General features: G+C 33.4%; 1 protein-coding gene across 3 annotated transcripts in view; it reads left to right on the top strand.

The window, feature by feature from the left end:
• The window catches only part of LOC111502785 (uncharacterized), a 142596-nt gene extending 134793 nt beyond the window's left edge, over positions 1–7803 (top strand). For 2 of the 3 annotated variants that reach the window (XM_074170630.1, XM_074170631.1), the window contains one exon: positions 4362–7803. In XM_074170630.1, the coding sequence (XP_074026731.1) occupies positions 4362–7627 (3266 nt within the window). In that variant the 3' untranslated portion in view covers positions 7628–7803. The remainder of the gene's footprint in view (positions 1–4361) is intronic. The other variant, XM_074170632.1, reaches the window with a different exon arrangement.
• Positions 7804–13855: the final 6052 nt, after the last annotated feature.

The raw sequence follows: 13855 nt of genomic DNA, 5'->3' as shown, positions 1-13855 counted from the left end.
CCTGCAAGAATTCTAAGTATCATTCGAAATTTCTCAAAAATCTTGCCAGTCTTGATTTTTCTCATTCAAACCGTAAATTGTTACTATTCTATTTTTATCATTTCCAAATACATCACCAAAATTCTTGGACCCCCCTCGTAAATTGTTGAACGAAATTTGGTTTTGTGTATATTTAATATTTATTTCTTTTACTAGTGCCAGGCATTTCAACATGTTTACAAAACCAATTTCCTCTAATTAAGCATGTTTCAGTGTTCAGTCCTTCTTTGCAATTATGCCTGGCAATAGATTTGCAGTGTTTCATAGAGCAAGGATAGTGCCTTTGCATGATGGGGGTCTGCCGAATCGCGGATTGAGTAAAGTTTCAACGCGCTTCAGTTATCCCAATATTGCGTTTGTATACCACGAAACTTACATCCTTGACTGCAGACGTAGAACTGGGCATCCTAGGGTAACTAACGCAAAACATGATTGGTATCTAGCAGGATATGTACGTCGGAATCGAACCATAACAGGTCCAGCTGTCTAAATTCATTCAAGAAGAACGTTTGGTCGATTAATCTCCAGTACCACAATACGGCGAAAACTTGCTAGAGAAAATTTGCGATCCAGGAGACCATTAAAACTACCCAGGTTACTTTTCACACACATAGCCGCTCGTCTACAGTGGAACGGGAACACAGAGACTGGCTTTTAGCTCAGTGGCGAAATGTCCTTTTTGGAACGAAAGAAACAGATTTGGCTTAGTTAGTGATAGTCGGTGACACAGAGTTTGGAAAAGGCCGAGGCAACAAGTAGGCTGTATTGTTTCGAAGAGGCATGGTCGTCGTACGCAGCTTATTCCCATTTCAGACAATATGACCGGGGATAGATATGTTCGAAACATTATTGATTCCATTGATAGGCCCCATCGCGCGAGAGATTGAGAATATTTCAAGATTACCGTGGCCAGCAAATTCGCCAGACATGAATCCCATTGAGCACATGTGGGATTCCATTGAACGAACAATCTCAAACTGTATTAATCCTTCTATCATCCTTCAGAAACTCACACCAGCGGCCTAAGAAGAATAGAACATCCTTATTGCTTCCATGCACAGGCGAGTTAACACTTTGCTGCAGAATAGAGGAGGACACACCAAATATAAAAGCATTTTTGATTTCGCTCTGAGGTGTTTTTTTTTGGTTTTAAAGTTCTGGTACTCATTTCATTATGCACCATTTTTCGATTGTATTTTTTTCTTATTCAGTTGAAATTAAACTCAGCCAATTTGCATTGTTTACATAACCAAATTGAATGTACTTTGTAATACACTTCTTGATTCATAATAATAGTGTCCCATTTAGAAAACATAAGGGGTCCGAGAATTTTGTCGATGTGGATACCTACTTAGTAATGGAATCAATATAATAAGTAACTTATGGGCTCTAAACTACCTCAATATTCTGCAATGAAATGTGGTCCATAAAAAAAGTGAAGGAGTTTGTTTTCGATTGATTGCTGATTCTTCAGGTATATTTTTGTCAACCTATATTTTGAACATTGCCAAATCGAAATTCTTCAATGAAAAATGTACATACATTATAGGTAGATAAGCCCAATGCTATATAACCCATATTTAATGGATATCAGGGTGTTTTATCAAATTTGCTCTTTTCTTTAATTCTTGCATTTCATTGTCAACCAACTCTATAATTCTTCATACCTTACGAACCACGGTGAACCTTCACTACATCTATTTTTTGTTCGATATAGTGCCGTAAAGCGTATAAATATTAATAAAATCCAGATCCGAACTGAAATTTTGCATTTTTAAATGAAGCAGGAAAAGTTTAGATGCCTTGAATGTCTTTGGTATTCTCGCATATATTTTTTCCAATTCTGAACTAGTGCCAAAATATTTACATTAGAGTCGTAAGGTAATAGAATTGTAAGCGAAAATACTTATGACATTTGGGGCAATTCAACTTTCCCTGCTCTTTCCAAAATGTAAATAAAGTTTTGAGATTCTGTTTGTTTAGTTTGTTTAATCCGGACCTGCATTTCAATTTTTATTTACCGCTATTCGTCAATATATTGAACGAAGAATATGTAGTGGATATGAAAAAAAGTTTTACTGTGATTCGTATTACATTAAAAATTGAACAATTGAGCAAATCTGATAAATGACCCTGACATAAGGTCATCCAAAGTACTATAGTCAATTTGAATAACCTTATGTTTAGCTATTCTTCGACCCATCCTGCTATAACAGTCAGGGGATGCTGCATACGTCTCCTCACTATATATCCTGGACTAGGATAAATAGGTCATCTACATAATCCAGTAGGTACTTTATGTCATTTGTGGAAGACGTCTTCCCCTCACTGGTGCACAGCACCTCTTCGTAACACTACCGTACGAAGCATGCAATTTATGAACTTACAGCCTATCTCGTCGATCCCTTTTCTCTTCAATCGTTGAATGATGAATTTTAAGGTCATATCATCAAATACGCATTCAATAACCAAGAAAGCAGCTAAGAATTATTACTAGTCTGAGAGTGATTGGTCTCAAAGCTTTCGTCAATTCCTGTCCGATTTTTCAAGGTTTCGCTATAAAGGTAGCTCTCAATCTTCATGTGCAAAGTATTCATTCCAGAGCCTAACTTGGTAGGAGACCGTAATGTACGCACGTTCTCAGAACTGAACTATTTCAATGTTATTGATGAAAAAAATTTTAGAAGGTTGATAGGGGCATACTTTTCTCGTTAGTAGAACATTGATGATACTAACTTTTTCACAATCTGGCAAAAAAATTATTATTTTCATTCATCTATATCTATCTTCAAAAGATAACCTGAATTATATAATTGTAAATTTCAGGTTCCTGTACGTATTCTAAATACATAATTTATGTCAACATATTTTGAGAAGATGCCAAACAAACATGCCCCAGTCCGGAAATATATCAAAACGTCAGATCGTTCATGACTTATGCATAATAAAGACGAAACATAATTGAGTTCTTGAAACACATATTTACAATGTGTTTCACCTGCTTTAAGGGATCAGTCACAAGAAACAGTAGATAACATAGTACTAAAAAGTCCTTCGTAATTTCCCTGAAACAACTCCCAACAATCCAGTTGAAAATTCTAGTTATTTCTAACCAATTGGTGTCAAATACCAATACTATCAACCATGAGCATTCCACTTCATATCTGTAACTGAAAAGGAATCACTGCCATAGCAGGCCATATCAAGGATATTGCCAATACTAGCCAACTATCTGCTCAGTTGAGTCACACAATGCATTCACGCTTCAGCCAAACACCATTGATGAGACGAAATATCAGTCGTCGGTTATTTTCAAAACTTGTCTTTGCAACTGACCTGTTTATTTTTTGATATTATTGGTTTGAGTCTTCTGTCGATCCTATAGATGGCGTATTCGTAAGAGTAGATATCATCACCTTTACTTACTCAGTTGAGTACAACAATGCATTCGTGGGTCAGTCTAACACCATTGATGAGACCTTGGCGGATTGAAACAGCCCTCTGCGATTTTGGAATACAAATACTTTTTATTTGGAGTCTGTTTGCCTATAGTCGGCTGTCGATTTCGAAGCTTGGCAATGGACCGCTTTGTGGAGGATATATTCGTTAATTCAGTCTTCCATCGAGCATATATAGATGACATTCTCGCAAGGAAGAACGCATCACCTTTAACACTTGATGAGACAGTTGAGTTCAACAATGCTTTCGTGGTTTAGTCTAGCAGTACTGACCTCAACGGTTAGAAACAGCTTTCTCTGGTGTTGAATCACGAATGTTTTATTTTTGGCATTTGATTTCCACTCGAATTGTCAATTGGAAAGTGTGCTTGTTTTGGATTTATATCTTTATTGGATTTTGGAACTATAGAACCGAAATTAATTTGTACTCAGTTTTTCAAAGATCTGACTTTTTATGTGGCTGTAGCTGTTGTTTTTAAGTACCACGCCTGGTCGAACAAAAACATTTGATACTCATTTGTATACTATGTGTATTAAAGGCTGCTGGATCCAATCATCACTAATTGAATGGATATTGGTAGTAATTCTAGAGATGACAAAAGCCTGTATATTTTCTTCCACCAATTCGTTTGTTTTTGGCATAGGGTAGTATTTGTCTGTTTGACACGATCCTTGATGGTAACTTACGATATATCCTAATAAGAGTGTCTACTTACAAGGCTTTATGAATGGGGGCAGTTATTATATTTCAATATATTGTTGTGTAAGAAAGTGTACAATAACGCAAGTGAATGCATTGGTTAATTAACGGAATTGTACCAACATCTTTAAACAACTCGAATAATATATTTCTCTTTATTTCAGATGTGATTGAGCAATGCCCGGCAGAACAAAATCGTAAAGTTAAAAAGAGAATACGTCGAAAGACTTCAAAGTCCCAGATATCACAAGGAAGTACCGAATGCAGCGATGAAGAGAGCGACTCTTATAACGAAAACGATAACCCTTCTGAAAAAAAAGTTAATCCTCAATGCTTTCCGGATCCCAATCGAATTGAAACCATATCCGAAATGGATTCCAATAAAACTTTAGAAGAAGTAACTTTAATAGTAGCCAACGATGATCCCAAAGACGATCACCAAACTTCCAAACATGGCTGTGATGAGAGGAAAGAAGATTGTGAGAAAAGCACAGACGATAATAATGTTATAAATAACAATGAAATCAACAGAAACGTTGAAGATCTTAAAAATAATTCAACAGGAGATGTCAATCTTCCTGAAGAGAACAACTCGCTCCATGATCCGCCAAAGACACAGAAGTATGATTTGAAGCCAGATGCCGAAGAATTCATACCAAGAGCTTATCGAACACCGGAAATTCCTCTCAGTCCCGTTCAATTTATCAAAGTGTCTCCAAATTTTGTGCCTATACCTGTAGTGCCATTTAATGGACAAAACTTCAACCCAGCATTTATTCCCTCAGGAATACCCATCAACTTTCTACCTCCCGATCCGAAAATGTTTCCGAACTTTGTCGGTTTCATTCCGAACATACCGAAATCCGAAGAAGAGACTGAAAACAGAAGAGCCAGTGTTGATAACAACGTTGAAAATCAAAATGCCCACGTATGTCAGTCAAACAACATCATAGATGATCAGGTTGTGAAAAAAGAAGAGAAAAATGAAAACAAATTGAACAATAATAAAACAATAGATTTAGCTAAAATCGTGTCGAAGTTGGAAGAAGCTGTGAAAAAACAAGAAGATGAAGAAACCAAAACAGAAAATACTGAAAAATTGGATCTTGTAAAAAGGAAACCTTTCGACAAGCAGTTCAACAATAACCAAAAATACAAAAACAATCACAAAAGAGGATTTTACAATAGTCCTCGAAATTCTCCCCAAAGAAAAATATTCCATCAGAACAACGATGATGGTGGTAATCGAATTCTTCCATTTGAAACCGAAACAACTACAATGCGCAGTGAAAAAGAGTCAGTTAAAAATAGTTCTGAAAGTCGGAAAAACTGGAAGCCCCATAACGAAAATGTTACGACCAAATGGCAACCTCATGGATTACAAAGAAGTTCCGAATTCAAACCTAACCAAAGCAAAAGGTTTTATTCACAAACAGTACAAAATGCTGAAATAAAACCTACTGTGAAACATGGTTTACAAAATCTTGAAGTCACACTATCTAATGAAAAACCGGTGAAACATTGTGAGGTTGATGTGAACGTGAAAACATATTCCTCACAAATAGACACTCCCGAGTTAACTTTATCTCCGACTAAGACTTCCAGTCCGACTAAAAAACAAAATCAATGGATTTCGGTTTCTAGTCGAAAAAAACGTAAAAGTAAAAATACTGAGGAAAGCGAAACCTCTTTTGATGGTGGAGAGGATGAACATTCCCTTAAAGATGATAATTTCGAAAGCTATGACGTCAGCCTCTTAGTAGATGTAATACCTACACCAAAAGAAGATGTTGTCGAGATCGAAATTAAGAACGGAAAAATTGAAGAAATTATCAATATTATTTCACAAACGGAACCAAATATGGTCGAAAATATTCACATGATACCAAATATCAAATCTGTCACGGAAATTGAGAGTGAAATGGTTGTTGATGTTGATAAAATCGAAATATCTAACGGAAATGGACCATCCAAAGAAATTGAAGAACAATCGGAACTAGTAGAGGATACCGAAAAATCTAAGAATGTCAGTCTATCCGAAGATGATAAAATAGAAGTTTCAAAACAATCTCAAATAGAACCAGTATCAGGAATTATCGAAGAATCGCACCCTAACAAGGATAGGAAAAAATCCAAGAAAGGTACCCAAAAACCTTTGACAAAGAAGGTAATGATTACAGATATTGATCTATCGGAGAATTGTGAGGAAATCAAAGAACCCATTAAAAAAATTGTAAAAAAAACTGAAAAAACTGAAGATAAAATTGAAAGTGGAGTTAGGTTTGATGAAAAGTTGGTTGAGACCAATAAAAATAAAGAACATACTATAAAATCAATGCCTACAGATGAAAAATTGCCGGTGAAAGACACCGAAGATGAGAAAAAGACCTCCAAAAAAAGGAAGAAGAAATCCTCGAAAACCTCTATGGTTTCAAATGTAGGTTCTGCAACGTCCCCAGCCGTTGGAAAGAATCTAGTAGATTCTTTCGATTATCTATTGGAATCTAGCCTTGTAGGAGAGTCAGACAAGACGAACGATGATATATCCCAAGAATTGGATAAGATGATTCAAAAGGGAATGTATAGTTGTTTGGAAGGAAAAATTAAATCGCTCAATATTGATGAAAGTGACGGATTTTTCAAATCTATATTCAGCAAGATATCCAGCAGAGAGACGAGCATTGAAAAAACTGGGTATTCAAAAAGTCCAGATTTCACGAAAATACCACTGTTTGTACCCGTTTCGGTAAGTGAAGCAACTTCTTTAGACAATATCAAAGCTAATAAAAACTTACCTGCTTCAGAATCACCAAAAGAAGATGGATTTTTTCTAGAAAACCCAGAAATAAGAGAAATGCTGAAAGACCAGACTAAGGATAAAGAAGAGAAAAGTACAGATGTTGACGAAGGAGTGGAAGTGGATGATCAGAAAACGCGTTATCCTATAACGAAAGCAGTAAAAGAATGGATGTCTAAAACAAGGGAAACAACTCCGGACGCAGAAATTTTAAAAAGTCCCAAGACAATATATAAAGAATATTGTGAAAGTGTTGGTGGTGACAAGGACACAGAAGTTCATGTTTTTCATAAACTTCCTGATCTAAATTTAAGTGCAAATTATGACGATGATGAAATCACACTTTTCAGTACGAAAAATAACTTATCTAGAAGAGAGAGTGGGGAACAGGATTTACTTGAGTTTTGGGAAGACGAAGTTAATAACCTAAACGATGATGAAAAACAAGATAATGTAGAAATAATTCCTAAAGTTAATCATAGGGAAGATGTATTGGAAGTGTACGAAAGCAAATATGGAAATAATGAGGATTATTTGAAGTTGCAGAAGGAAATTAAAGAAACTATCGATAAGACAACATATCCTAAACACGGCAATTTGCCTTATAGAGCGATATGCTGCAACATTATGTGAAATAGGGTAATTCCTATGAAAATACAGAAAACGCAATAAACCAATTCTTTTTGCAATAAGCAATCGAAAAATTTTGAAAATATTGAATGTTTGATATTTTACTCGAATTTTATCTCCCACAACTAAACTTGAAACTGGATTTTTGGATTTTTCAAATATTTATTTTATTGGTCGATTCAAGCTTTTCTTGGCTAAATTCAACTCAACACCAAAATGTTATTGAAATAACTCACTTCATATATTTATTTGTTTCATATTTTGAAATACATTTGAATAATTCGAGATTCCAGTAACAAACTTGTTTTGTTACTATGTTGATTTTCAATGTTGAATTGGATTACTGAATCAATCAATATGTAACTCTCGATTCATCCCAAGTAATTCGTATATATTGTTGTCGTTGAGTTCGGGTAGAACCGCGTCTGGAGTTTTGTGTTCGACGTTTTGGCTTCGCTTTCTTGAAAACTTCGATCACAAAACTTCAGACACGGTTCAACCCGAACTCAACGACAAAATACTACTGACCGCGAAAACCTATACGTACACACACACACACACACACACACACATATATATATATATATATATATATATATATATATATATACATATATATATATATATATATATACATATATATATATATATATATATATATATATATATGTATATATATATATGCATACATATATATATATATATGTATATATATATATGTATGCAGCTTGACTGCATTAACCCAAATAATGTTATGTCTGATCTCGATTCATCACCAAATATAAAAGTCTTTTCTTATAAAATATGCGGTATTCAGACATCAACTTATTTGAGACATGGATATTGAAAAGACGAATATTACATCTTAATGACTAACCGTCAAACTACATACCTGTTTGTTTGAAGGTGGCTGACAATGTTTCGTAGTGTATTTCATCAGTTCGGACTTCCATTGTCTAATATTATATGAATTGATTTGAAATCCTAGAAAAAATTGTAAAAAATTATAAAAATCAAACGAAAAATAACAATTTTATTAAACAAAAAACTAAAATTACAAAGAAATAACATACAAACAATAACCAAAAAATCAAAAAATGTTGATATTGTTACGAGCTGAAAATTAAAAGAAATTATTATTAACAAGAAATGAAAGTTAAAGACTTCAAAACCAAGTTACGTCACGACGTTTCGATTGTTAGTATCCACAATCATCTTCGGGTGATAACTGGACTTATTTCTCCGAGATCCGACTATTTATAGGTCATTCAAGTGATTTCACCTATCCCCTCTTACCTCTCTCCGCTTCATTGGTTTTAGCGTTTGGCGGGAGTTGGTCGTTTTTCGCTTGATTAGAGGTTTCCATATGGTACGTATCTCTACGCTAGCTTTGCTAAATGCGTTGTTGGACAACATATACGCGGCTTCTTTGAATTTTCTCCTAAACCAGTGTTCATCCACAAGGAAGAACACTGGTTTAGGAGAAAATTGAATCCTTCAATCTTGTTACTAATAATTTTTTTAATTTTTAGCTCGTATTAATATTTAATTTTTTTCATTCTTTCATTTTTTAGTTGTTGTTTGTATGTTATTTCTTTGTAATTTCAGTTTTTTGTTTAATTAAATTGTTATTTTTTGGTTAATCTTTTCAATTTTTTACAGATCCTTTCTGGGATTTCAAATCAATTCATATTATATTAGACAATGGAAATCCGAACTGATGATATAAGTACATACCTTTGATAACAAATTTACAAATTTTTCATACCATCACTGCCATTGGTCTTTCCTACATGTAAACCCAAACATTAATATTTATTATTTAAAAATATTGCATCATCATTTCAAAAAAGTTACCTAGTTATTAAAATTAGTTATTTACTAGCTGACCTAGCAAATATCGTTTTGCTATATAAATTATTTCTAGTGAATATTTTGAATGAAGAAATTTGTTAATAGGTATTTTTCGATGCCAAATACAAAAAAATCGTCATCAAAAATAGAAAAAAAAAATTAAAGATAGGTACACCGGAAACATCTAGCGGTATGAAATATACTCTACGCCCTATCGTACCTACCAAATTTACAAAAAAAAATTATAAAAATTGGTCTAGCCGTTTTGGAGAAGTGCGAACACAAACACTGTGACACGATATTTTTATATATTAGATATTGATTTATTCAGATATATTTCATGTCTCTAATAAGTTCAAGAAGTCAACAAGTAACAGAAAAACTGAGTAGGAAGTTGAAAGGAGGACGAATTGGAATACTTGACCGTCCAATGAACAACAAAAATCATTATTTTTTTATTACTGTTTGTATTTTTCATTAATTTTAACTTTCACATGGAAATGGAATATTCGAAATATTTACCCCGTGTTGATTTCATTAGTTTTTGTTACACGACATCAATAATCGAGTACGATGAATTATACCTACAATAAGAACTTTTGGAAATTAACAATAATAGTAAAAAGCATACAGACTTAAGTCATCCTCTTGTTCAAAATGAAAAACATTAATATCATCACCACTTCCTTTCTACTTAGAATTGTTTTCAGATATTTGTTGCTAAATATAACCAATCCTATACATATGTGTGAATAGCTATATAGGTATTAAACTATAGTAATGTATATTTTTGAAATAAAATATCGGTACCCAAAAGATTTTTACTGGAAATTTCTAATTGGTGAACTAATGTACCTTCATTCATGAATTGTTAATCCATGTAGAATATGTATACAATTGAAGACATACAATGTTGGTTTTTTTCAATATTGTAACAATAATGCCCTGCCATACTAACCAATATTCAAGTAAAATATGCATTCAACCTGTTACATATGTTTGAGGGAAAGTGTAATAATGATATCGTTATCGTTGAAATGAATATTTTTCTGCAAAACTGTTGATAAATAAATTTCTAGTTGCGAGTTGCTTGGCATACAAATATAAGGCTGTAGACTGTTGCAAATGGAACCTGTGCTCAAATTGTTACTGTTATTGAACATGAAGAATATAGGCTGTTTATATTTATTTGTTTACCAAACTGGCCTATATTTGACATAGACTGAAAGATTTAATTACGTGAGGCAGCCAAAACTAACAACCATCTTTATCTTTCCGGCTAGTCTCTAAATGAAAGTTTGTCAAGTACATTGTGGTAAATTTTAGATGTATTTGTTTTGGCTTTTGTTTTTATTGTTGAAAGTATTGTTGAAGTACTGTTAAGGTGGGTGGGATGTATCACTTTTTTTATTATCTAGTGATAGTGCCACCAATTTATCATAAGCTTAGTTGTAATGTTTCGAATTTTATTTTAATATTAGATTTTATCGATAGAGGCATGCTTGATGAACTTTGATTTTCGTTTAGTGAAATTGTTCGTAGCCTAATGAATGATTTGAATGATGCGTGTATGTCCCATTGACGAAAATAATATATCAAGATGATTCAGCTTACGCCAATTCACTAGACAATATTGTACTTGGAAAAATTAATTTTAAATTTTAATATAATCATCATAAAAGACAAAACAATGTGTACTAATAAGTTTTAGGTAATTGATTTGGTTTACTGTTAAATGTATAAATTTAAAAGACAAACCACCGTATGTGGGTAACATTAAGGTAATGTTTCTTTTATGCATCTTTGAATGTATTAATTTTCTGGTTATTTACTTTGTTTCGTTGTTCAATGGTTATTTTTGAGATTTGTGCCTTCGCGATATTTGTAAAATAAATTGAAAATTCTAAACATGTTTCTTTTTATTTCCCATTCAATGTCATGATCTGGTTCTTCATACTGGTATTCATTATTATTTCATTACATTTCATTTCAGAAATGTAATACAATTTAATGCTTGTGCATCAGAAATCTTGAGACATAGATATCTTATTTGGGACATAACATGTAAACGTTGATATGGAGACCAAGAAGTAGCAAAAAAGGCACAATTCCCATATGCCCTTTCTTGACTATCGAAAACATTATTGGGGAATTAAAGTCAAGGTCAATAAACGTTACTGCAACGCTGGCTGAGCGTGTGGTTTTGATGTTTTGATGGCTGAACTGGACAAATATTTACCTACCATATATTTTGGCTGCAAATACAGCTCTACAAAAAAATATATTCATGAAAGTACTGAATTGGCTCTGGTGCTTGTGATTTTGTCTTAAAAAATATTTTTAGTAATTCACACTTCAAGCTAGCTTTTTAGAACACAAATTATTATGAAATGTTTAGTATAATGTTGAAATTCGATTTCTGCGCTTTGTTTTGGCGCATCAACACGATTTTCCTCCCCGTGCCCCTCATTCCGTGTAAATGCCCGAAAACGCAGTAAATTGACAAGATTGAAGATTACGCCGCACGTCTATACTTTCGGGTAATTTGCTAATACGAGATTGATACTTTGTTTTATTTGTTGAATTGCATTATCCAAATTTACAGTCTACAAGACGTCCTGTCTTGCAGAGTGAAGATCTTCCTCGATGTATTTAAGCTTCAAAAGTAGTTCGTATACCCAAATTCACAACATTATTCAGTACAGTCTACGAATGAAAGTGAATATGAAGGTGAAACATCTGCACCACAATGTTTTTCTCAAAACGAGCTTAGCGATTCAATTCGTGAATTCATCAAAACAAGCATCAGAACTGAAAGGAAGCTATTGGTGCCGATTGTCACAATTACAGCATAACGAAAGTGGTATACTATCATATTTTAGTGAAAATGAAGAACTTGTTTGCTGTAATAATATCTCAGTTACTGGTGATTGGTGGCTTTTTATTGATAGCTGCAAAAAATTTGAAATGTTTTTATTGTACAATGGAAATAAATTTGAATTGAATTTGAATTGCCAATTCAACAAAACGAAAAGAGGAATATCAAAGTGATAAATCGATTCCACAAAATATTGCGGAATTCCGATTCAAAAATGGTTAACTTTTCACTTGGTCAACAAAGTGGATAGTAGAGCGAAGCAAGTTCACTGGCAACAAGTTGTGTGACCCTCTAGAGTCTAGAGAATCCTCAATTATTGGTAAAGTCAAAATTAAGTAGCCATTATAAGGTAGAGAAAAGATCATATTTCCGCCACTACATATCAAATTAGATATGATGAAGCATTTCGTCAAAGCAAGTTCAGACATTTCCTAAGCTGAGAAAAAGTTGAAAGCTAGAATATCTGATGGCCCTCTAAACCGGGAATTGTTGATATTTCAAAATTTATAAAAGTTATGACAAATTCTGAAAGTGAAGCTTGGAGAAGTTTTTTGTTGATGGTAGAAAATTTTGTAAGAAACTATTAGGCGCCAGATTATCGGGTAATAGTGCAAAAGATATGTTGGAAAGCTTTAAAATTTCAGAAGTAAATATGAGCATGAAGTTACACTTTCTCCACAATCATCTGGATAGATTTCCTAAGTAACAGGGAGAGCGCTTTCACTAGTATCTAAAAGTGATGGAAGAAAGGTATCAGGATAGATGGGGCCGTCATATGATGGCAGAACCTTTCAGCAACCTAGGTAAATGGTAGAACCTACCTCTAAATTAAGAAACAGAATTCTAAAGAAACTTCAGACACCACTAGAAGATGGCAAATGAGATTTTGCCGAAATGTAGCGGAAATAATCCATGTAAGGAATTAAAACACAGAACATGGTGTGAAACCAGAAAAAAAATCAACTCACAAACTCTCACATTTATATTAGTATAGATTGTATTTATAAAAATGTATCCTTCATTATGACTTACCTTGGTACAAATTTCACTTTTCAAGGTTAATATCAGTTTATTTAGAAGTTTGTTTATCATTTCCTATGGATATATTATGAAATGTCTTGAATAAAGTTATATTATTATTATTATCATTATTTGAGATTCAAGAGTTTGATCGCACTCGGCTGATATGGTGAAAGTAATAAGGTTGAAAATATTCTTGGAAGTTTTTTCTCCTTTGAAATAAAAATAGAAGAGATCTGAGCAATATTACTTCAAAGTCATAAGAAATTGGCTGCTTCGTTTTCATTACCCATCCTAATATTACTTCATTCCTTATCGAGTAACTTACTAGTTTTATTATGAATGTCAGTCCGGTATATCTCTGAAAATACTAGGAGTTCCAGGATTAACTGATCAAACACACGGAATTTTTGAAAATGTACATATCCTTGAAGAGTTCAACAAAAAAAACAGGCTTCAACAATCAAGCTGAGAAATCT

This window comes from Leptinotarsa decemlineata, unplaced genomic scaffold, assembly GCF_025532065.1.
Source record: "Leptinotarsa decemlineata unplaced genomic scaffold, Ldec_3_MD MMD2_P_RNA_scaffold_9, whole genome shotgun sequence".
NCBI classification, from domain to species: domain Eukaryota; kingdom Metazoa; phylum Arthropoda; class Insecta; order Coleoptera; family Chrysomelidae; genus Leptinotarsa; species Leptinotarsa decemlineata.
This window is presented reverse-complemented; position numbering and strand designations above follow the sequence as displayed.